Here is a 22,632-nt window from a genome sequence, read left to right as displayed (position 1 = left end):
CGAGCGCTGCTCGTAACGCGTGCGCCAGCCCCGGCACGCTGACAGCGAGCCCTCCGCTTCGCCTCTCGCTTGCGCTGCCTCTCGATTCCGCTCTCGCTTTGCTCTCCTGCTTGCGGTTGCAGGCCGGGCAGGTATTGCTCTCCTCGCTCTCCTCCTTGCCCGTTGCAAAGCTCGCTGCCCGTCCCGACAGCTGCGAGCGCTGCTCTGCCCATCCCTTCATTAAGAGGGAAAGGTGCTTTTGCAATTAGCGGTGACCGCTCACGGCGCAGCGTTGTGAAAGTTCTCAGTTCTCGCAGCAGCGGTGTGAATCCCTACGTTTCTCATCCGCCGTGATTCTACCTGCCTGCTTTTGTTCCAGCGAACCGAACACGCGCTGCTCGTGGGCTTTAAATGCGCTGAAACCGACGCGCTGCGTTTTTGGAGGCGGCCTCGGGGAGAGCTCGGTAAACAGAGCAATAAAAAGAGAAATGTGCATTTTTCCAGTAATCCCCAGCAAAGCGAGAGGGAAGGCTCCGAGCGGCGGGCGCTGTGCGGGGCGGCCCGCGGAGCTGCCGGGCGCTGCCGGTGTCCGGGGCTGCGCTGCCGTTCTGACTCCGAGCCGTGGATGGGGACAGCCGTAGCGGAGGGGGATTAGCGATTCACACAAGGGTGAGCCTGGAGCTTTGTTACCGGGATTAACGCGATTTACACCCTTAAGCTGCTTGTAAGCGGCCGTGTCGGGGTGGGTGCCCTGCTCCCCTCCCGTGCACCGCGGAGCGCACCCGCAGCCCGGGGGTTCGCGTCGTTCTCCTCCCCGCCAGCGCCGTTCTTGGTGTTCCACCGAACGCGTTGGGTTGGCGCGCCCTGCGTGCTCCCTCTGCTGGGGCTCGGTGCTCCTTAATGTGGTGTTTCTTACCCCCAGAGCCAGGAGGAAGGAGTCAGGAGGGGCCGCGGTGCTGCAGGGCAAACCCCAGCAGTGCTTTCTCGATCTCGAGGTGTGCTGTCAGCCCATAAACCGGGGCTCGTGCTTACTTTGGCGCGGCCGTGTGCCAGAGGAATAAGGCAGCTGCGCTCTGACTTCAGGTGATGTCACTTGAGGATTTTAACTGTCAGAGCTTGGAAACACACTTACTTGTTTAAAGCCTGCTTCTGCAGATGTGGAAACAGTGAAGCACAGCCATCCATCGGCTGGCATGGGCGCACGGTGCCGGTGCCGGTCACCCCGTGACCCCTCCCTTGGCCGCTGCGGGAGCCCTGCTGGGAGCTGGGGCTGCTCACGATGCCGTCCTGCTCTGCTCAGCACCATTAATGTGAGGAGAGCAGAGCTTCAGCTTCCTAAAGCGAACTGGGAAGCATGAGATGGTTCAGTCGTGTCAGGATGAAGCTGTTTTCTAACTCAACGTGAATTTGGGGTGGCTTTGGTTTCTCATGCAGTGCTGGGTGTCTCTGATCTGCAGCTCCGCTGCGCTGCGCGTTCTCAGGCACGCAGCCATCTGCGCGGCCGTGTGAGGATGCGTTTTGTTTCATCGGTTTTATTGGGCTTGGCGCAGCTCCACGGTGCCCGTCCTGGGGCTGCTGCTGTGTCTGTGTGACAGCTGCGGGTTTTGCCGCCCCTGGATGCGGTTCCAGCGGGGCTCTGAGGTTCTGAGGGAGCCCCAGCCCCGGGTTTGCAGCTTTCCCGCTTGCTGCAGTACTTTCATGCTGTGAGATGAGCCATCCTGTAACGGCAGGCGTTGTTTTTTAACAGCAGCGATGCCGATGTCTGCAGTGCATTTTCTTTCTTTGAGCCTTCAGTCTTTCCTCGGTCTCCGGCTCTCCCTGCTTTAACTGACTGTCTCCTCTCATGGACACACGTGTTGGGATACAGGCGGTGTCTGCACCGCTCCCGGAGCCGAGCAGCGCTGCTGGAAGCTGCTGCACGCTTGGGAATCTCGCACTGGGGTCGCGCAGCCAACGCAGTCAGCGCTGCTGGTGTGGAGCGGAGCTGGTCGCGATTCCCCGGGATGGAGCCTCGTGCTTCCCTGCCAGCCCGTGCTCCTAGGGCCGGTACCTGCGCACCTGGCTGCTCTGTGCTCTTCTGCTGATGCAGTCCAGTGGCTCAGCCACTGCCAGCTCTGCCCCTGAGGAGCGTTCCCAGCTGCATGGGAACGGTTCACCCCGAGTGCTGCTGTCTGTAGCAGTTCTGCACTGCAACATCTGACAAGTTTCCAGTGCTGCGTTCCCAGCACTGCCTGAACTTGCTGTTGTCTCTCTCCCTCTTTCTCCAGGGAGAGATCCTCCCTCTTCCCATCCCAACCCCTCCAGTCTCCTCCGCAAACTCAGCACGAAGGCTCTCTGCTAACGAGCGCAGTCTCCAATTACCCGTCTCAAGAATTCCTGGAATAGATAGCTGCCTGTGTATGTGCACGCTGCTTTTTTTCTGGGTGTTCTTCCAGCAATTTCCTTGGTAGGTGGCTCGCTGCATCTTCCAGGGCTGAGCGTGTCACACGTGTCCGCTCGGCCCCGTTGTGGTGCTGTGGGGTCGGTCCTGCAGCAGTTATTGGTCTGGGATGAGCGGCGTGCTCAGCGCTGCCAGGGGCCGTGCACCCCCACCACCTGCCTTTCCCATTAAGCCCTTGCTCTTCTGATGTGAGAAATCTCTGCTGCCTTCCAACAGAAGGGAAAACAATCACGCAAGCTGGGTTGCGTTCCCATCTCCCATCCCTGTGAGCTGCTGGTGCTGTCTCGTGGGGTGCAGCTGGGATTGGCTCATTGCTCAGAAGGGTGCCCCAAATTTCCCAGTGGCTGGGGGAGCTGCAGGGGCTGGGGGTGGGGGCACGGCCCCTTTTGGCAGCAGCTGGTTTTAAATGGGCTTAGTTGGCTCATAAAGCTGCACGCTCATGGTGTAGCTGAGCTAAGTGTTGCGGAGGGGAAAGGCTTTGCTGTTGCCCCATTCCTTGGCCCATAAACCTGTTCAGCTCACTGAAACGGCAAGGAAAGGGGGGGGGGAAAGGTAAAAATAAAATAAAATGGTAAATCCCCTGACAAGCAGCACAAGATCAACCCGCTTGGTCAGAACCTTTCTTGGTCCCGCCTGGCAGCTGGGGGCAATGCCAGGAGCAGCGGGGGGAGCAGAGCGTGCCGGGGCCGTGAGACCATCCCACTGCGGCAACCTGAAACCGCCCCCCGGCCTCACCTGTCTGTCTGATCATGCCTCTGATTTATGGGCTGGATTTTGCTGTTTAGTTTTCCCCGCAGACTTCAACCATTGTATCTGATAATGAACCGAGTGGTTGAGCCTTATTTGTTTAATTCAAAGGCAAGTTTAATGTTTCCTACCTCGGAGTGGTACAAAGTCTGCTCGCTGGGTTTTCCTCGCAGCGAACCTACAAATGCCAGAGCAGGGGAGGGGAAGGGCTGCGCCGGGAGCAGCGGTGGGAAGCGGGCTGTGCTGCTGTGCCGTGCTGGCTCCCAGGCTGCTGCGCTCAGCCCGAGCTCAAACAAAGGGGCTGTGTGCTCTGGGAAGGGGCTGGGCACCCCCGGCTTGTGTTGGTGGGGTGAGGCAGGTGTTGGTGGAGGTGGCTGTGGGCCCTGCTCCTGCCCTTGCTCACCCACCGGGTGCTGCCCCTCCCCACCCTCTGCCATCCTGGGGGGCTGCGGGAGCTCCCATTCCTCCTGCGGTGCCCTCGCTGTGTGCGGGTGCTGCTGGGCGGCAGCCTGCTCTGCTGCTGCTGTTGGAGATGCTCTGGCTCCTGTGAGCAGATGCTACGAGGGGTTTTCCTCCCTCGGCTCTCACCTGGCGCAGAAGACACCTGGCCGAAAAGTAAAGGATTCTCGTTGGTGTGCCGGTGTAGAAGGTAACCCCTGCGAGAGCTCCTCTTTCCCCATGAACCAGGGGAGGATTTGGGGGGTTTCAGGCCCCCACTGGACCCGAGCTGGGCTCTCCCCAGTACAGTCCCTGTCGTGAGGTGGTGTTTTTTCTCTTCTTGTTTCCCTTCTTGCTTGCTGTTTGTTAAGGGATGATAGATCAGCCCAAATAAGGGTATGAGAGAGGCTGGAGGTTCTCAGGAGGATCCGCAGACAGTCAGTACATGACTTGTTGCCTTTATCTCTGAGATCAGGAGATTCTTTTGCAGTGATGGATTAATCCACTCCTGAGTGAATAATATAACCAAGAACAAGCAGGAGCCAGCGCTCCAAACAGATGATGTGTTTAATACGTGCGTGCCTCTCCTCCCCCACCGAACAGCGTCTTTCTTCGCCGTCTCATTCTGCGGGGCCCGCTGAAATCCTAGCGCGTACCGGGGGGGGGGGGGGGAAGGGCCTGGGTCCGTGTCAGATGTCTGCAGGTGGGCGAGGGGAGGGGAGGTGCCTGCAGCTGAGTCCCGGTGCTGGGCTGTGGTAGAACCGCGGTTCTGCGGCTCCTGCCTCGGTGCGACGCAGTGTCTGTGCCTGGTGGGCTGGGACCCGGTGCGTGCACGCAGAGCTGTCTGCGCATCCACTGCTTCCCCGTGGCCCCTGCGTGCTGCTCCCGCCCCGCTCCCTGCTCTGGGGTGTTTGCTCCAGCCCCTGCTGCCAGCCCTGCGCTGCTGGTGGCTCGCAGGTCTCTGGGCCCTTTCTGCTTGCTGGCGCGAGGTTAAATGGGCAAACCTCATCGGCTTCACGTTGGTGTCATGGAGGTGGTGTTGCTTTGGTTTGGTCCCCGTGGGGACGTGGTGGCATTGGGTGCCAGCTGTGTTTCTGGTGTCCCCGGGCTGTGCCACGCGGCGCTCCAGCAGCGGGAGCTTTGCTGGGCAGAAGGAAGCTCTCGCATTGCGGCTATGCTGGAGTGCAGGCCCAGGTTTCCGCGCTGTTTGCTGAGGACTGTTACTTCTAAGGAACTATTTTGCCTGCAGTAGCTTCAGGAAACCTTTGTTTCTCAGCAGCCTTTCCAAGCCGTGCGTTTTGGCGCGGCTCGGGTGCCTGTTGCCTCAGTACCTTGCAGTGACAGTGCATCGCGGCTCCGAGGTTGGAGCCTCCTCTAATGAAATGCGAGCTGAGGAGGAAAACCCCGAGGGTTTTTTGGAACAGAAGATGTTTTCTGTTCTTGCCACTAATCTTTGTTGCAGAATGAAGTTGGAATGTATACTTTAAATCTTTGCAAGGGTGTAGAAGGAAGCTGGCAACGGATGTAATCAAAAATGTTATTACCAAAACTTTCTAAATATGTTGAAATTTCAGGCCCGATGGTGTAATTTTAAATTCAGACTGAGGCGCTTCTCGGGCGCGGGTTGCGCTTCCCAGTGGCTGTGCCAGTCGGGAGCAGAGAGGAGCCCAGGGCCGGGTAATGGATGGAGGTGCTGGGGGAGGAGGGTCGGCGGCTGTGTGGCCCCACGCCTTGAGTCTCTGCAGCGCTGGAAGTCGTCACAGAAACAGATCTCCAATGAGTTTAGTGCTAGCAGTAATTCGAGGGGCAGCCCTCTGGGTTATGGACTTCTGAGCGCTTGAAAAACGGCCTAGTTTCCAAGCTGGCATTTTTTTAATTAGTGCATTTGTCACTGCTTATATATGGAAGCTGCCACACATGGAAAACGTGTTTGAGACAAACCCCACGTGCAGCTCCCGTGGGTCGCGGTCCCATGCAGTGCACCAGGCCAGAGCCGCTCAGCTTCGCGGCTGTGGGCTCCAGAAGGAGCTGGCAGTGACCTTCACCCCTGCCCCCCCACTCCGGGTGATAGGCTGCAGGTTGAGGACGCAGAAGAAGCCGAAGCCCTTCTCTGAGCCGGAGGTGTGAAGCTGTTTATTTTCACTCTGGAAATGTATATATTGCAGGAGGCAGATGCTCGCCTGCTTAACCTAAGCATTCACGACTTATCTGGGGTCTGGCAAGTGTACAAGTGTTGTCCTTTCTAATCCCCAACTATTAAAAAGTCCAGGCACCTTTCTCTGGCTGAGTCTGAGACTGCTTAAAAACACAGAGAGGAGCCAACAGAAAAGAGCGCTTGCTCTCCTTGCCAAGTTTAAATGAAGACTAATGCCGCGGTGCTCCTTAATCTTGTTTTTCTTGCTATGGGATGGACGCTGACGTGGGGCGGGATCGGTGCTGGCCGCCGTTATCTGCTGAGCTCGGCACCGCGTCCTGCGGGGGGGCTGGCGAGCAGCCTGGAGCCTTCCCTTGTGCCGGGACACCTCCCTCGCGCTGTCCCTTCTGATTCTGGGATGTCTCCGGGCCGTGATGCCCACGTCCCACTGGGCAAGGGCAGCGGATGCGTGTGCGAGTTCGGCCCAAGGAGAGCTCTCCCTGAGAGCCGCGACGAACCCCGGGGCGGTCGCTCCTGTTCCAGCTGGTTGTGCTGGTAACACCGTGACTGTCGTGTCTTACATCCTTATGGATTGATTTTGCCGAGCAGTTGTGTTGAGACAGCCCCTACCCTGGCGGGCCGCCCCGTTGGGGGATGCTGGCAGCTGCAGCCGAGCTCCTCCGCTCCGGTTGCTGTGCCAGGAGCTCAGGCTGCAGCTGGAGCCGGGTTCGGTGTGAGCGGAGGGAAGGGGCGAGCAGTAACACTGGGCACCCTGTGAGCTGGCGGTACGGGTGGATGGTTAGGGGGCTGTTTTAATCAAGGGAAGAAAAGTCAGACCCTTCCCTTGCTTTCTCCCTCAGCTGGTTAGCTCCTTCATAAGCCTTGTTCTCCTGCGCATCTGCCCCGGAGAGCCATCCTGCAGCAGCACTGTGACGGTAACTCAGTGCGTGGACTGCTGTGCAAGGAGGAAAGCAACAATCTGGAGCAGAGGAGGGAGTCAGAACTGGTCGTTTGCTCTGTTCTTATGCATAATCCTGTTTTTATTCACTCTCCACCAGCAGTGAATTCTGCAGGGTGACTCAGAGCCGTGCGGTAACGCTCCCCGTGCAGTGCACCTCCCATATCCTGCAGCCATGAGTTCACAGGCTCCTAATTGCCGATGATGTCAGGCAGCCGTCGATGGGGTTGCTATAAATTCTGGCTGCAGGTGTGGATTTAATAGTCGTGCTTCCCTTTAAGGGATCACGGATAGCATAGATCCTGCAAGTTCCAACAGACTGAGTTGGACGTGGGGGCACGGAGAGCTGTTTGCTGGTGTTTTTTAGGGCTGTAGCTGCTGAGGGACGAGGTGTCAGCATTCATCTGGAGCCAGCCTGGCTGCACGGTGCTGCTGGTGTCCCTGGCTGGGGGGGAGAGCCGTGGTCTCGGCCGGGGTCTGACTCACGGTCCGTGTGGTTGGTGCTGCAGGCTGCCCTGAAGGAAGGTGTCGGGCCGAGGTGGTTGTGAAATCCTGTTCTCAGTGAGATTGCCTGGATGAGAAGCATAAGATGCAGTCGGTGGTGCAGCAGGAGAGGGAGCGCAGCGCTCTCAGCGGTGCCTTCCGGGCATGGGTGGGCAGAGCAGGGCTGTCCTTGCAGCACGAGGCTGAGCTGCAGGTACAGGGAAGGAAGGGGACGGAGCGGGTAGGGGTGAGAGCTGTGCATTTGGCCTGCAGTTACTCGGGTGGGACTGTTACACTAATGATACCTTTGGGTCCCTCGGGGTCTAAAAGCTCTTAGTTAGGCATTTAAAGATAATTGCAGCAGAGCAGAACTGTACATTAGGCTAATGCTCCGTTCCTTCTCTTCCCCTGAGGCCAGAAGCGTCAGAATCCATACCCACTTCATTAGCGTGGCAGCAGGGGGACGGTCAGCTTTCCCTTTGAGGTTACTAATGAAGCTGGCTGCAGGGCAGCGTGCCGTGGGTCGCTGCCTCCTTGCTGGGTCCGGTACCGGCGCATCCCGGGTGTCTCAGCTGGGACATCTCCACGGGCCGTGATTCGGGCAGAGCAGCGTCTGCAGGGCCACAGCACACAAACTGTTAAACTTCTTTCACTCTGCTCACAAATCCATTTCTTCAGCCGATGCCAAAGCATGCGTTCTTCTATCAAGACCATATGTACGCCAAGACTGAGGTTTTCAAGTCAAGGTGTTTTTGAAATATTGGAGTGCAAATTAAGTATCTGAGTAATCTTAACTGTCTTCTCGAAAAAATTCGCTATCAGCTTCACTTATTACTCAAAGGATTAATGGAAAGCTAAACTTTGATCCGAGTCCAACAGCTGATACCAACGTGAGGCTTTCCAGGCCTGAGAGCAGCAGAGGAATCCAGCGCGGCCGAGCGCTGCTCCATCATTGCGCTCCGACGCTGGGGCGGTGTGGATTTTGTCCTCGGCTCCTTAATGCCTTCTCATGTCACCTCTGTCCCATGGCACCGCACGCTGCCTGGAGGGGCTGCAGAAAGGGGCTGGTGTTCCATAGGGCGCTGCACAACACAGCCCTGGGCCCGGCGCTGCCCGCGCTCCTGATGCTCTGTGCTCTGTCTTCCCAGAGTCAAGAGCTCATCCCCACGTGGCTTAAAAAGAACCAAGGCTGGGAGCGTCCTGACGCGCAGCGCTGGCGTGGCACGGCTGCCCCGGGCACTGCTCCTGCTTGGTTTGTTTCTGGGGCTGCCCTCAGCGCCTTCCTGTTCCCGGGTCCCTTTGCATCCTTCATACATGCTCTGCAGGGCCGCTGTCAGCGAGCTCCTGGCGGGGTTTTCCCTCTTTTTGCTTTGGGATGCAGGGGACGCGGGGCTGGTTGCTCAGGGTGCAGCCTTCCCAGAAGCAGCCAAGCCCTCGGATGCTCACGGCTTGCTCGCTTCTCTTGCAGTCCCGTCTTTCGCGATGCTCAGTTCCGTGCACACGCCTGGTTATGGTGCTCAAACAAAACCCCAACCCTTTTGTAAATGCCTGATCCCTTATCTCCATCGCTCGGCTTCCTGCAATTTAGTAACACAGAAACTGCAGTTTCAGTGCTCGGGTGGAGAGAGTAAAATGGGAGCATTTCTGGTGGTTTTTTTTTGTTTTTTTTTGACACAAGCTGTGACTGCAGCACAACGTCTCGGTGCCGGGGTCCTCTCAGAGAGCGTAATTAGGAACACATTGATTCTTATTGCAGCTGGCAGCTGCTCACTATTGCCTTTTTCAGCTTCTGACCCCCATAGTCCCGCTGACCTTTCCTGGGGTTAGTCGTGGGCCCTTTGCATTGTGATGGGCTAGAAGTGGCTCATGTGGAGTTGATTATTTCCTTGCTTGTCTGGCCTTTTTGGTGCCATAACTCCAAGTCACTTCCATTTTCTTCCCCTGCTTTTGGCTGACCACAGTGAAAGGAAATGCTTTTGCTGGCGACAGGATCAGTTTGCATGCTTGACTGCCTCGATTGAGACCCTGAAAAGGGGGGAGGGGGAGGGTAATGAACACTGTAGGTGCTGCATTTGCTTTTTAAAGGCTGATGCTAATGATTGAGCGATCATTAAGCGTTCATAAAAATGGCGCTGGGCAGCGTGGGATCCCTCTGGGCACCCTCAGCCCCGCGTGCAGGGCGGTGGGCGCAGGTGTGCGCGGGGCTGGCGCTGTGCCGGTGCGCGGTGACAGCGGGGCCGGGCTCCGCAGAGCCCCCCACCAAAGCTAATGAAGTCTATGTGCCAGCTGTTACACTCATTTTGCCGGACCCCAGGAGGACGGCATGAAGACAGTCAGTGATCAAAGGCTTTGCAGATCACTGAGGAGCCCGGGCTGCAGGAATGTCTGATTGCTTTCTCTTGGAATGCCACAGGCTTCAATACCACGTTTTTTTTTTAAGGTGTCTTGGTGTGAGATTTAATGATCTAACTCAGCTTGCTCGCGCTGGAGGCGCAGTGCTTTAGTTCGTTCTGGGGGCTTCATTTGCCCCAAATTTCACTGCTTTGAAACTCTGCAGTTGTTGGTACAGAGAGGATCTGGGAAAACGAGTTAAAAATTTATTGAGTTGCAGAGTTGCCAGGAAGATAAATAAGGCAGAGCGTGCTCAGTGCTTCTGCAGTCTGTTCAGATTGCGTGCAGGGGTGGACAAGGCAGCCGAGGGGCGCTGGGGTGGAGAGGTGAGATCCTCGGCGTGGGCAGGTTTGGCTGCAGCGCCCGCAGCCGTGGGCAGCGCTGCGTTGGGCAGACGTCACTTTTTCCTTGGGCTGCTCGCAGGGCTGTCAGCTCCTGGAGGTGGAGTGGGGAACCTGAATACCTCCCTCTGTTCCTCGGCCTGCCGTTTCCTTCCTCCTCCTCCTCCTCCTCTCTGGCGCTGCGCCGTGCTGGTGCTCGCAGGGCCCTGTGTGGAGTGCGCGGGGCGAGCGAAGGGATCCCGTCCTCTTTTAGGTCCAGCCTGGCGTGCTGGACCCACACTGAAGGTCAGATGCTGGGAGGGAGCAGGGGGGGGCAGTGCCGCGGTGGCTCCGTGTGGGGCTGCGGCCCCATGGCCCCGGGCTGCAGGGATGTGGGATGGGGTTCCAGCAGCAGCAGGCGGAGCTGGGTTTGTGGTCGGGTGAGGGAGCAGGGCAGAGTCTCTGCTGTGGTCCAGAGGATGGGGGATCGTAGAATGGTTTGAGCTGAAAGGACCCTTAAGGGCTGTCTGCTCCAATGGGGATGCCCGCAGCTGCAGCAGGTGCGCGGAGCCTGGTCCTGGCACCGCGGGGTCCTGGCAGCAGCGAGCTGTGCGGAGCTGTGAGCTGGACTGTGAGCGTGGCTGTCCCCAGGGCTGCTGGGGACCATTTATGAGGGATCAGTGACAAATGAGGCACACAACTAGAATTACGCTGTCCTTGAGAGTATTCAATCTTCCTAATGATCTCCCAGAAGGGATCAGGTGTGTCTTTATTTATGGCCCTGTGCTTGCAGGGCGTGTTCCAGGGGCGGGCACCCATTGGAGAGGTTGGGACTCCTCCATCTCCTGACACAGGTCCTTTATCTTCCTTGTTCCCATTGACTGGAATGTACCAGAGCAGCAAAGAGGTGACATGCTGGAGGAAAACGACTGGAAAATGACTTTAGATAAAGAGGTCTCAGTGGAGGTGGGAAAGGTGTGGGCCTTGGCCGCGTTGTGGCTTTCTGGTGTCTGTCAGTGCAGACCTGGAGGGATTGCTGCTGGGAGCGGAAAGGCATGAGAACTGTGGCCGCTTCAATTCTACTCTATTAAAATTGCTATGAATAATTCCTGTCAGTACTGGAGTTCCACAGGGATTATAAATAGACCCGTCCTCTCCATGACGCCTCTTCCTTCAGAACAACGTGGAGCATCTGATGCAGCCGTGGTGGGGGTGGATGAGCCCAGGTGAGGGGCGGGGAGCGCGGGCACAGGCGTTCCCGGGTGCCCTGGTCTGCAGGCTGAGCTGTGTAACTGGGTTGGCAGCTGAGCGAAGTGCTCCTTCCCCTGCCCCCTGAGCGCCTTGCATGTCCTTGCTGGTACTTGCTGTCACGTGTAGCGGTCAGAGTGGGAGCTGTGCGTGACGGAAATGATGGCAAAGAGGAAGTTCTGTTTTTCCCATCCCCTGGGCAATTCAGCCCTTGGGTATGTATTAGCATTCAACGCTTGAGACAGAGCTTTTCTGCTGAGCGTCTGAAGACCTGCAGAACCACGAGCTGTGGTCTCTTTTCTTCTCCCCATCGCGGGGCGTTCTGCAGTGACGCGAGGTGAAGCACCTGCGGAAGGAGAAGCAGATCTGCTTTGGGTGGTGCAGTGCTCGCGGGGTCCATCTGTGCGTACGCGTGGAGGGCAGCCCCCGCGGGGCTCTCGGCAGTGATGCGGGGAGAGGTCCCTGCTGGCGCCGGGGCGGTGCTGGGCGCTGCCGCCCGGTGAAGCTGATGGTTTCCTTCTCCAGCGCTGCTCGGTCGGTCTCGCCGCTCCACCGGCCAGACCGGTGCATGGGAGAGGAGAAGCTGTTGACACTGGCAGCCGGGAACACGTAAAGAGAAAGATAAACAGAGGGAAATCAGAGCCCGGATAAAGTAGATCTCCAAAGATAAAGTTTAGTTAAAGATAATGAGCTGGCCTTGTTTGAAAAGACAGCTGCAAAATAACCCAGTAGCTCCATGTGCCGGGGTTAAAGTTGACCCAGAATATACGTTTCATTGCTTTTCATAAATAAATAGTCAGGGGAAGATTTGGCAAAAAGCAACATTGCCCCCCACCCTCTTCAGAGCAGTGTTTGATGTTAACAGCTTCTCTGCGTGTTTACTCTGCGCTCACGGCGGAGCGGCCGCGCTGCCCTTGAACCGCGCAGGAACTCAAACAAACGCAGCGCGGCCGCACCGCGATCTGCCAGGACCTGGGCGGCCCCAGCTGAAGCCGCCCCGAAACAGCAGCGGGGCAGCTCGGGATCCCTCTCCCCTCCTAAAGCTGTCACTGTAAACTTGAGGCGCGGTTTGCAGGGAGAAGCGGTCGTAAGTAGATAGTTCTATAAAACCCGCAGTGATATTTTTATTATGATCGGAGTCTCCTCCCGCCGCGTGTTTTGCGCAGGCACTTCACAGTGACAGTCTGCTGATGAAATGCTGTGACTTTAAATAAACCGTGGGCTGATCTCGCTGCTGATATCTGGATGCGGCGCTGCCCAGGACTCGCTTCCAGCAGGCGTGCAGCGCTGATGCGGCCGGGAGGAGCGCGGCTGCTGTGCACCATGGAGCGCTTTGCACGTGGATCTGATGGATGAGAAGCTTCACGTACGTGCGGGGTGTTATCAGCAGCGAGGCTGCATGGCCTGCTTTGGGCAGACTGATAAATGAAGTAACTGCGCCAAATGAGCTCAGATCTTATTCATCATGGCAGGACGGAAGGCCGGCAGAAAGCGCAGTGAGCGGCAGCTGCGGGGCCTGGGGCTGTTCTGGGAAGGAGGGTGTTCAATGGGCCCGGGGGCACGAGGCGCTGGGCTGGAGATCTGCCTCGTATGTGTGTGGGGCTCTGGCTCCTGGTGAAGCGAGATCTGCAGTCGCAGTGGCTGCTGGGGAACGCGTCCTCTCCCGAAGGGCAGCGCTGCCTGGGGGGTGGGGGTCACCATGACGGGGTGTCCCGGAACGTGGGGCTGTGGCACTGCGGAACATGGTCAGTGTGCGTGGTGTTGGGGGTGTGGGAGGAATCCTCCAACGTGGGCAGCCCTGTGTGCCATGGGCTGCTGCTGGCGGTGCTGGCCGGGTGGGCTGCAGAGCGCGGGCGCGTTCCCCATCAGCGGGCGCAGGGCTGTGAGCTGCCGCTGCGGAGCATGGATCCTCGTGCCTCGTTAAACAAGTGGAGCTGGTGATGGATGGCCGAACGATTATTGTTTGCAAACAATATTATCTGCGATAGATAAGCTGTTTATTTTGGACTTCAGTTCCTCTGGTTGGCAAGTAGTCTAATTCATCAAGGCAGCACGGTTCGGTGCGTGTGCTGCGTATCCCAGCTGTGGAAAAATCTTAAGAATAGGACTTGGAAACATAGCTGAGCTCAACTTGTAACTCATTTTTGCAGATGGTTTCTATATTGCGGAGAATATTGGCCGTTTCCTGGTTGCGCCATGTTTTCTTTTTAAACCCCAAACACTTTGTTGTAGGGGAGTTAAAAGAAGAACTCCCGAACCTTGCAGCAGACATCTGTGTCTTTGCTTTGCAGCCGTTCCGGTGCCTGCTCTCCGGGCGCTATGCAGCCATCCCCCGCGCGCTTACACGCACTGCTCGCCGCCGCCGCCGCGCTCGTCTCCGCCAGCAGCACAGGTAAGGCCCTGGTAGGTAAGGCTGAGCCCCAGGGCTCTGTTCTTTGGGGTCTCCGTGGATGGGCCGGGCTCCGGGTTTGCATCTCAGCTCCCACGGGGTTGGGAGGGGTTTGCATTTTGCGAAGGAAAAGGGGAATGGGATCCTTGAGACGTGAGCGTCGATGCGTGGCGGCGGTTGGAACGGCTCTGGCGTGTAGAAAAAAGCGGAGGGATGGTTTTAATTGCCACATCTGCTCTGTGTAGTCAGCTTGTCTTAATGTAACCACACAAAAAAGAAGCTTTTACTACTTTTAGCACTTCATAGCCCATCGTTATAAGCAAATGGGATAAATTTTGTTTTTCAAGCCGTCGCAGCAGATAAGTTCCAGCTGCGGGGTCACTGCTACCCGTTGTGACCGCGGCGCTGCTGCTGCGGCCAGGGCAGCGCGGAGCTGCAGGCAGCAGAGCAAGCGCCCGGCACCGCGGCCCCGCTCCCATCCATGCGAGTTCAAACCCAACTATTAGGAAAAACAGTTTTCTAACTAATAGCTAAAAATGTACATCTGGAGTCCTGAGAGGTGCTTGGACACCGTTCTTATTTCATGTAGTTGTTTTGGTTTTTAAGTGAAGCCACGCTTTAATTCCCAGTTTTACTTCATATTTATGCAGATAGTTGAGTTTATGGTTCCATTAAAAATGTGCAGTTTCTCATCTGAAACTCGTCTATATAAACAGTTGGACTTGAGAAGCAAAGCGTGAGCCGAGGGCCCCACCTATGAGAAAGCTTCCTCCGACCTGGATTTCATTTTCCCTGCTCTCGGCCTGCGCTATCTGGGCTTTTTTGGCTTATTTACAAACACAAAATCGATTTCGCTTGCCGCGTTCCCTATTTGCAAACATTCTCCCCCTCACCCCTCTTTCTAACTTAATAGGACTTGTTGGTGGTAATTGCCTTTTTCTCACTTTGTACAAAACCTTCAGCAAAGAATCCCACAGAAAACAAATGGAAATAATTCCCAATGTTTTGTTGGCCAGAACAGGAAAAAAATTCCTCCAACGAGCAGGAATTTTCTTCTGGCAAACAAATGGACTCATAACCGAGTTTTCTGGAGCTCGGCCTTTTATTTACGAGCAGCTTTCCCTGTTTCTGCTCGCCTTGATGCGGTGAAAATAACGGATGCCCAGTTCACCGCTCTCATCCTGATGAAGCCCTGCACTTGGCATTCCCAGGTCCTCTGCTGCCCACGCAGCCTTGTCCTGCTCGTTGCACAGTTCTGCGGCCTCGAGTGGCTGCTCCCACCCTGCAGCCACAGCTGAGCCCGCTTTGCAGGGCAGCCCAGCGGCAGCTGCACGTTGCAGGACGGCGGGGGTTCACTCTGCATGCAGCGTGGCCATCGTCTGTACACATCGGTTCCCCCTGAACCTCCTGAACCGCAACCACTCGTTGCGGGTGCTCATGTAAAATGCATTAACAGATGCCGCTCGCTAACATAGTGTTGTTTTCTTCCTTTTAGACTTGACTCCCCGCTTTACTTCTGAGCCCGTCTCTACCGTGCAGAAACCCGGTGGCCCCGTGCAGCTGCGCTGCTCCGCTGAGCCCCCAACAGCGCGCATCTCCTGGCTGCTGGATGGGGAGCCCCTGGGCAGCGGGCTGGGAGGAGTGGAAATCCAGCCCGGGGCTTTGACCATCGCCTCCCTGAGCCCGGCGACATCTGGTCGCTATCAGTGCGTGGCCAACAACAGCGTGGGCGCAGTTGTGAGCAGGGCTGCAGTGGTGTCAATAGGCAGTAAGTCCATTCGGTTTGTATTCCTCACTCCATGCAAATTACACAGACCTCAACGTGTCTGAGTGGTTTGTTTTACTCCTGCTGTGGGGGAACCGGGCACTCGGACCCACTGTGGCTCTCAGTCCTTGGAGGCGTGTGAAGGCTCAGCAAGATAAAGCCCCGGGTGATGCAAGTACTGTGCAAATCGGCCAGTGAAAGGACCTGAAAGTACGAGGTTCCTAAAAGCTTCCCTTCACAAAGGATCTTGAAGCAGCAACCAAGCTGCCACGCCACCGCATGGGGAGCGAGAAGGGAAACCATGGCATCACAGAATGGAATCACAGAGATGAGAAACGAGTGGGAATTGTTGGATGGGAAATAGAAGGAAATTTTGCAGCTGCATCTTACAGCATTTAATTGGTCAGAACGATCTCCATGCTCCTCAGATGAGGATGATCTGTCCTCTTGGGTAGAATTTCCCATCCCTGTTGCACTGGTTCTTCTAATTGGCCTTTTCCTTAGTGCTTGGTCTGTGCGTTACTGGCTGTGATGGAGCTGGGAGGCCGGGCCGTGTTTCCCACGGCGTGGTGCTGAGGGCAGGTGTGCAGCATTCCTCCCTGAGCGTGGTTTGTCTGCTTGGGATCACGGTGCTGTCTGAATTGGGCCTTTGTCAGGCAGGAGTTGAGTGATTTTTCTGCAGGGGTATCTCATCTATGGAGCATGTCCAAAATCCCCCTGGGAGGAAAATTTCTTCTAAGTGTGAGAAGTAAGTGTTTTGGTAGAGTAGTGACCCATGGCGAGACCCTCTCGAGAGAGCTGTGGGGTGGCTGCCGGAGGAAAATGGCAAAGCCAGGAGATGCTTTGAGCACGAAGGGCAGCATCCACGCTCCTGTCTTCATTTTGAGGTTTTCGCAGCAAACCTGGAGGTGCTGCTGAGGCTTTCTGCTCTCCTCATTGCAGGATGCTGCTGTGTTCAGCATTGTGTCAGTTATAATCACGGGAAGGCAACGTAATGTTTCTTACGGGAGAGTTCCTCGCATTCATTTCAGTTGCACTCAGTGTTGCCATCAGAGCCCGCGATGAACACCAGAGCCCTCCCTTCCCTCTCTCACCCTCTCCTGAGCCACAGCTGCTCATCACGTCCCACCGTTCTCTTCCAGGCCTGGCTCATTTTGACACGTCCGTGCCCCCCACCATCGTGGCAGAGGAAGGAGGCACGGCGCTCATCGGCTGCGCGGTGCCGGAGAGTAACCCCAGAGCTCAGGTTCGCTTCCGAGTGCGGGGGAAGTGGCTGGAGCGATCCACAGGTGAGGACCCGCGTGTCAGCACTGCTGTGCCCTGCTCGCGTCCCTGGAGCTTTACCTGAAGCCCCTCAGACCCCCAGGCATGCGCACACCTTCCTGTGCTCATCGCTGTATCAGAACCTTGGTAAATTAACGTCCTGTTCGTAGCAGCGTGATTTCTTTGTGATCTTAAATTTGGAGCAGATTGATTTATGTGACAGGTTGTTAGAAAATATCTGTCTTTGTTGGAAGCGAAGCTAAGCCGCCTTTCCTCTTCCCCGCTTGTTCAGATAACTACCTAATCCTCCCGTCGGGAAACCTGCAGATCCTCAATGTGTCCCTGGAGGACAGGGGCTCCTACAAGTGTGCTGCCTACAACCCCGTCACTCACGACCTCAGGATAGAACCCACCGGGAGAAAGCTCGTCGTCACGCGTGAGTGTTCGGCCCCACTTCACAGAACTACGGCACCTGAAGGGAATAAGGGCAGCTCGGCTGGACGGCTGCGTGGTGGGCTGCCGTGGTGGGGGTTGGGGACCATCCGCTGGATGGCGGTACCCGTGTTTAAAGGACGTGCAAAGCGTTGGTGCTGAGGACGCGATGGGAGGGTGCAGCTGAGGAACGCCGGAGCTGAGCCTGGTCTCCTCCCTTCCAGGCTCGTCCCCTGCACGGCCCCGCATCCTGCACCCCCGGCGGCCGCAGGCGCTGGCCGTGCCGCAGCACAGCGCGCTGACCCTGGAGTGCGTGGCTGCGGGGCTGCCCGCGGCGGCTGTGCGCTGGGACAGGGATGGGCAGGACGCGCTGCGCGGGGGCAGCTGGGCCCTGCAGCACTCCCACCTGGTGACGGACGGGCTGCAGCCGTCGGACTCCGGGAACTACTCCTGCGTGGTGGGCGGCGGACTCGGGGAGGTGACGTACATCAACTACTCGCTCACCGTGCTCGGTAAGAAATAAAGCAGTTCTCGTGTTCTGCTGTTTCTCGCGTCCGATGACAAGTTGCGTCTTAAAACAAAGATACGTCCAGAATGAGCATTTCTCATCTCTCCCCGGTCAAAATTCGTGTCTATCTCTTTCAAATCCCCTGCAGTCAGAAGTAATTTGGCAATAGAGGACAGCAAACCACGGCACAGGCCGCTCTGTTTGTCCTGCAGGGTGCTGGGTGTAGGTGCGACGCGGTGCCGGTAACGCGGCGGAGATGGTTCCCACTGGGGGTTGTACATAAGCAAATTGCTGGTGAGGGGAGTTGCTGCGTTTGGATGAGGACAAAAGCAAAAGAAATTCATTTGGCCACCTCTGCGTCTGCACGTGGTTCCCCCTCCGCCCTTTCCCTCGCGGTCGTTTTCCTGTTTGAGGTTTTGGTCTCTGTTGCTGTTTTTGTTGGGTTTTCAGCGCGTACCTCAGAGGAACTTGGAAAATGGGCTGCTGACATAGCGTGCACCTTTTGTTATGGGGCTGTTACCAAGGAATTGTTCTGGGAGTACAAGTGTTTTATTAACAGTATTAGTGCAAACGTGATTGGTTGGAGTGGAAGGAAAATAAAATTAAAATAAGCAAATATATGGGAAAAGCAGCTCTGTGGTGCGCAGAACCAGCTCTCCGTGGTCCTGACTGAGGCTTTGTATGGGATAAGTTTAACACGTCACATTTCCAGTGTTATTTTTCAGGATTTAGGCTCAGATTGACACGCAGCGCTTCACATAGAACTATTTCTCTTTTCAGAACCTGTCTCGATTTCCAAGGGGCTGCAGGATGAGACCGTGCCCGCCGGCACCACCGCGTATTTGTGGTGCGCTGCCCGCGGGAGCCCGGCCCCAGCCCTCACCTGGCTGCACAACGCAGCGGCCCTCGCTCCGTCCCCGCGGCATCTGCTGCTGGGGAACGGCCTGCAGATCCGCGGCGTCACCGTGCAGGACTCTGGCATGTACCAGTGCGTGGCAGAGAACGGCGTCGGCTCCGCGCAGTCGGCTGGGCGGCTCCGCGTCCTGCCAGGTAGGAGCACTGCGGGCCTCCGGGAAAGCAAAGCCAGCGTTTCTAAGAATCATCGAATCACCGAGGTTGGGAGAGACCTCCAAGGTGCCCGGTCCAACCCCACCCCTCCGTGCCCACTGACCGTGTCCCCGGTGCCGCGTCGCCGCCTGGAATGCCCCAGGGCAATGACCTGGAGCTTGATGCTGCTGCTTTTCCCCTTGCTGATTTACGTCTCTGCTCGCTTCTGGCCTGCAGCGCATCGTGCAAACAAGGTGCTGTCAGGTACATGGTGAGAGCTGCAGGTGTTTCTGAGGTGTTGCGGTTACTCGATATTTAAAATGCAGATTGCCAGCTGCAATTAAACCAGTTTGTGGTTAAATTCGGCACAGTTTATTCTGAAATGGAATCCTCCGGGTTCTGGATGAACTGGTATTCTTAACAATGTGGGCTGCTGAGTAATTAAGCCTTTTTCGTACCCTTAAGTGAGCAGAACGATTTTCAGCTCTGGAGGTAGCGCACACTTCCTCATAGCAAGCAGCATTTACCACTGTGGCTTTGGCCCCTTCTCGCATGGAGAGGCTTCGCTTGCCGCCTGGGGGGGCTGAGCTCGGCGGTCCTGCACGTGTCGCAGTCCTGCCCTTAATGCGCAGGGAAGGCAGAGTGCTGTCAGTGTGCTTCCATCAGTTTGAGAATCACAGAATCCTGGAGGCTGAGATCCCCAACCCCACCGTGCCCACTGCCCACGATCCCCACTGCCGCATCCCCACGGCTCTGGGGCACCCCCAGGGACAGGGACCCCCGCTCCCCGGGCAGCTGTGCAGTGCAGCACCGCTCTTTGGACAAGAGGTTGTTCTTCGTAACCAACCTGAATGTGACGTGCCTTTGTTTTCCAGCTCTCTCAGCATCTTGTCTCTGGACATTTAGCTGAATGCCAGTGGGATTTAGGGTTCTCGTGTATGTGGCCCTGTACTTAGAGTTTCGTTACCAATGGACTCACTTCTGTGATTTGCAAAGATGCCGGAAGGTTCTCACGGGGGAAGGGGAGGGGAAGAAAATGGAATGAATGTGATCCCACCAAGTAGTTCATGTGTGAGTTTTTGTTGGACGTGGCTGAATGGAAGCAAAGCTAAATGTCATCCCGGAGTTCAGCCGGCATCAAACAAAAACCCAACTGCTTCGCCTCAGAGTTTTATGGCTGTAAGTTCAAGTTTAATGTTTTGTTTATTAACTTTTATCGGTTTCTAATACGCTGTACTCACTGCTGATTGTGGTGCGGAGCGGTTAAGGCATTTGGTTTTGATATAAAAGTCCTTCAGTAGTTTCTGGGAGCCGCGGGGGTTTTTGAACGGCTCCCATCCATGTCAGGGCCGTGCTCAGCCCTTCAGGTGTGTAAGGATGGGGTTGTGCCCGGCGCTCATCGGGTGCTTCGGGAGGTGCTTAAGCTGTGATTTCAGTGCCCTGCGTTGGAGTGGGGTGAGCTCCAGCTCTGCCTCCGCGGTTTGTGTCTGCACTTTGCCTTGCTCAAGCACAAAGAGCGTGTTCGGCTGAAATATGTATTTATTTTGTTCTTTCTGCTGGATCCGTTCCATGACCTGGTTCATTGCATGGGCTTCAAAGCTGACACGGCAGCTCAAGCCACCACCATAGTGAGAAACCACCGAAATGTAAAATGATAGCCTTGGGGTCCTATATCCGTAGCGCTGCAAGTCTCTTTTAGACACTTGTGGTGGTTGCATGGCAGAATCTTCCCATAGCTACAGAACAACTTTTGTCCAATGGGAATTAAGGGGAAAAATGCGCTGCAGGAGGTGTGAGTGGCGGCGGGTTAGTGTAAAGCAGGAGAAGGGGCAGATGTGTTGGAGCTGGTGCAGGGCAGCAGGCTCACCCCCCAACAGAGGCTTCCCGGCCTTCAGGGCATGGGCAGAGCTGTGGGAGTGAGGGACCCCTCGGTTGTTTGAGAGGGGAAGAAGCGCCTGGGAATGTGATCTGTTTGCACTGATGGCAGAACACAAAGGTTGCTGCGCTGCCGTGCAAACACAGGGGATGGCGGCAGGTCGGGAACTGCTGGAGCCTCCGTGTAACGAGGGGAGGAGCGGGCATCACGGAGGAGAACAAGCGTAAGGCTTCCCAAAGCTCTGCTGCTGGCTGCTGCTGGAGGCGGGATTTGGGGCAGTACAGCCCTCGGTCTGACCCGGCTGGGTCCTGCTGGGGGGGCTGGGGAGCTGAGGAGGAGGAGGGAGCGCTCGGGGCAGTTCTGCGGTGGCCCAGCAGCAGCCTGCGTGTGGGTGTGCATGGGCAGCAATTACACCAGGAACCGAGCAGCCAGAGCTCGGCTCGGAGTTGCCTAATGGAAACTGTTACCCGGGGTTGTTTTTCTAAAAGCAAAACACAAGTGACTTGCCAGTGGGTGATGAGTCCCCTCCCGGAGCAATAAACACAGCGATGACTGCAGGTCTCCTGTCACCAGCTGAAACCGCAGCTGGTTCCCCGTGCCAGCCGGCACCAGCCCATGTGTGCCCACCCACAGACCCGCGTCCATCACAATGCGCCGGGCCCGCTGGCTCCCGGAGCCGCGACAGCATTTGTTTCCAATATTCCGTGTGGCAATGCGTCACTTTCTCTCTGCCGCACTGACAGCAGCAGATACCCTTTCCCTTTGGGGCTGCCGTGCCTCTGAGCCGTGCCCGCCTTCGGGGACGTCTCCTTGGTGCGGTCCCTTCTGTCTCCGAGCTGTGTCACGTTCCCAAGCAGATAGGAAGAGACAAATGTTTGCGGAGCGTCTTCATTTTGAAGCGAGAGCTTTCCTTCCCTTCCCAGCTTTTTAAAAAGTGGCCAAAAATAGCAGCCACACTTGCTGCTGGTATTTTAATGGAGGTTTGGAGGAATCCGAGTCGGGCGGCCCAGCGCTGCCTGGGCTGTACGTTACCGAGGAATTTGTTTGTTTTGTAAACCAAGTTCCCTTCGTTCCCTTCCCCTTCCAGACCCCGGCACATAACACAAACCTCCCCGGGTCCGCGGGAGGGACAGGCTCGGAACATCTGGCCCTGGGGCGCAGCGCTGGGTCCCAGCCATCGTTCTCCGCAGCGCTGACGTTTTCTTGTCCTGCACAGTCTCAGATGTCCACCCTGCCGCCCCTTCCCCAAACGCTGCTTGTTTGTCTCGTGGCCCCTCCCGCAATCCCCAAGTGTTTTACTCCCCACCAGCAGGGTCCGTGGGCTGCAGGGCGGGGGTCTCTCGGAGCGCGTTGGTGTTAGGCTGCGCGTCGGGTCGCTCTGTGTGCCAGGTTATTCTCCGCATACATTTCTGGATGGAAGCATCGAGTCGTGCAGCTTTCAAAGCTGATCGAAATTACAGCGAAAACCTCAGAAACGGAGGTAGGAGAATGTCCCCCTGTGTGCACGCCAGTCCGGGGCATGAAAAGTTCCTTGTACAACTGCAATTAATTTAAAACTACTCCGTTTGTGCCATGAGTGGAGCTGTATGTTTTTACTTCGACCATTCGGTGCTGCTGCTCGCTGGGCTGGAGGTGGCAGCCACGCGGTGCCATGGGAGCAGGGAGGGCCTGGAGGCAGCGCCCAGCTCAGCCTGGGAGCCCTCGGCAACGCGCTGCTCGGTGTTTGTTGGGTGCCGGCGGTTCCGTGGTTGCACGGAGTCAGGGGATGGTTTGAGTTGGAAGGGGCTGGTAAAGGCCCTTAGCTCCAGCCGCAGCTCGGGCAGCGTGCCCTGTGTGGGACATGCGTGTCACCCCAGAGATGTAACCAGGCTCCTTCCTTTGCAGTCCCTGTAGAAGCTGGCCCGAAAGCGGAAGAAATGGCTCCTGCAGAGGCTGCCCAGAGCGACGAAAGCCGCGGCGACTTTGGTGCGGAAGCGGCGTTTTCCAGCTCACCTCCAACAAAGCTGCGATGGGATTCAGCTGCAACAGACAAACCCTGGAGCAGCATCTCCCCCCCCGAGGCCCCCATCATCCTCAGCCCCCCGCAGACGCCCAAGCCGGACGTGTACACGCTGGTGTGGCGGTCGGGGCGGGACGGGGGCTTGCCCATCAACGCCTACTTCGTGAAGTACCGCAAGGTAACAGCCCTTCCTGGAGTGCTCTGCAGTGGCGGGG

The 22,632-nt window shown here is 56.8% G+C and overlaps 1 protein-coding gene across 5 annotated transcripts in view; it reads left to right on the top strand.

Annotated features, from left to right (window-relative positions):
- Positions 1-22,632, top strand: part of CDON (cell adhesion associated, oncogene regulated) — a 41,454-nt gene that overhangs the window by 1,228 nt on the left and 17,594 nt on the right. Inside the window, exons 1-8 of one of the 5 annotated variants that reach the window (XM_021376087.1) lie at positions 541-648; positions 13,430-13,530; positions 15,023-15,295; positions 16,435-16,581; positions 16,848-16,991; positions 17,212-17,499; positions 18,276-18,545; positions 22,303-22,595. In XM_021376087.1, the coding sequence (XP_021231762.1) occupies positions 13,458-13,530; positions 15,023-15,295; positions 16,435-16,581; positions 16,848-16,991; positions 17,212-17,499; positions 18,276-18,545; positions 22,303-22,595 (1,488 nt within the window). In that variant the 5' untranslated portion in view covers positions 541-648; positions 13,430-13,457. Of the gene's footprint in view, positions 1-540; positions 649-9,856; positions 9,897-10,002; positions 10,197-12,339; positions 12,505-13,429; positions 13,531-15,022; positions 15,296-16,434; positions 16,582-16,847; positions 16,992-17,211; positions 17,500-18,275; positions 18,546-22,302; positions 22,596-22,632 lie in introns of those variants that run through there. The other 4 variants (XM_021376085.1, XM_021376086.1, XM_021376083.1 and 1 more) reach the window with 4 other exon arrangements.

This window comes from Numida meleagris, chromosome 23 (assembly GCF_002078875.1).
Source record: "Numida meleagris isolate 19003 breed g44 Domestic line chromosome 23, NumMel1.0, whole genome shotgun sequence".
NCBI lineage: Eukaryota > Metazoa > Chordata > Aves > Galliformes > Numididae > Numida > Numida meleagris.
This window is presented reverse-complemented; position numbering and strand designations above follow the sequence as displayed.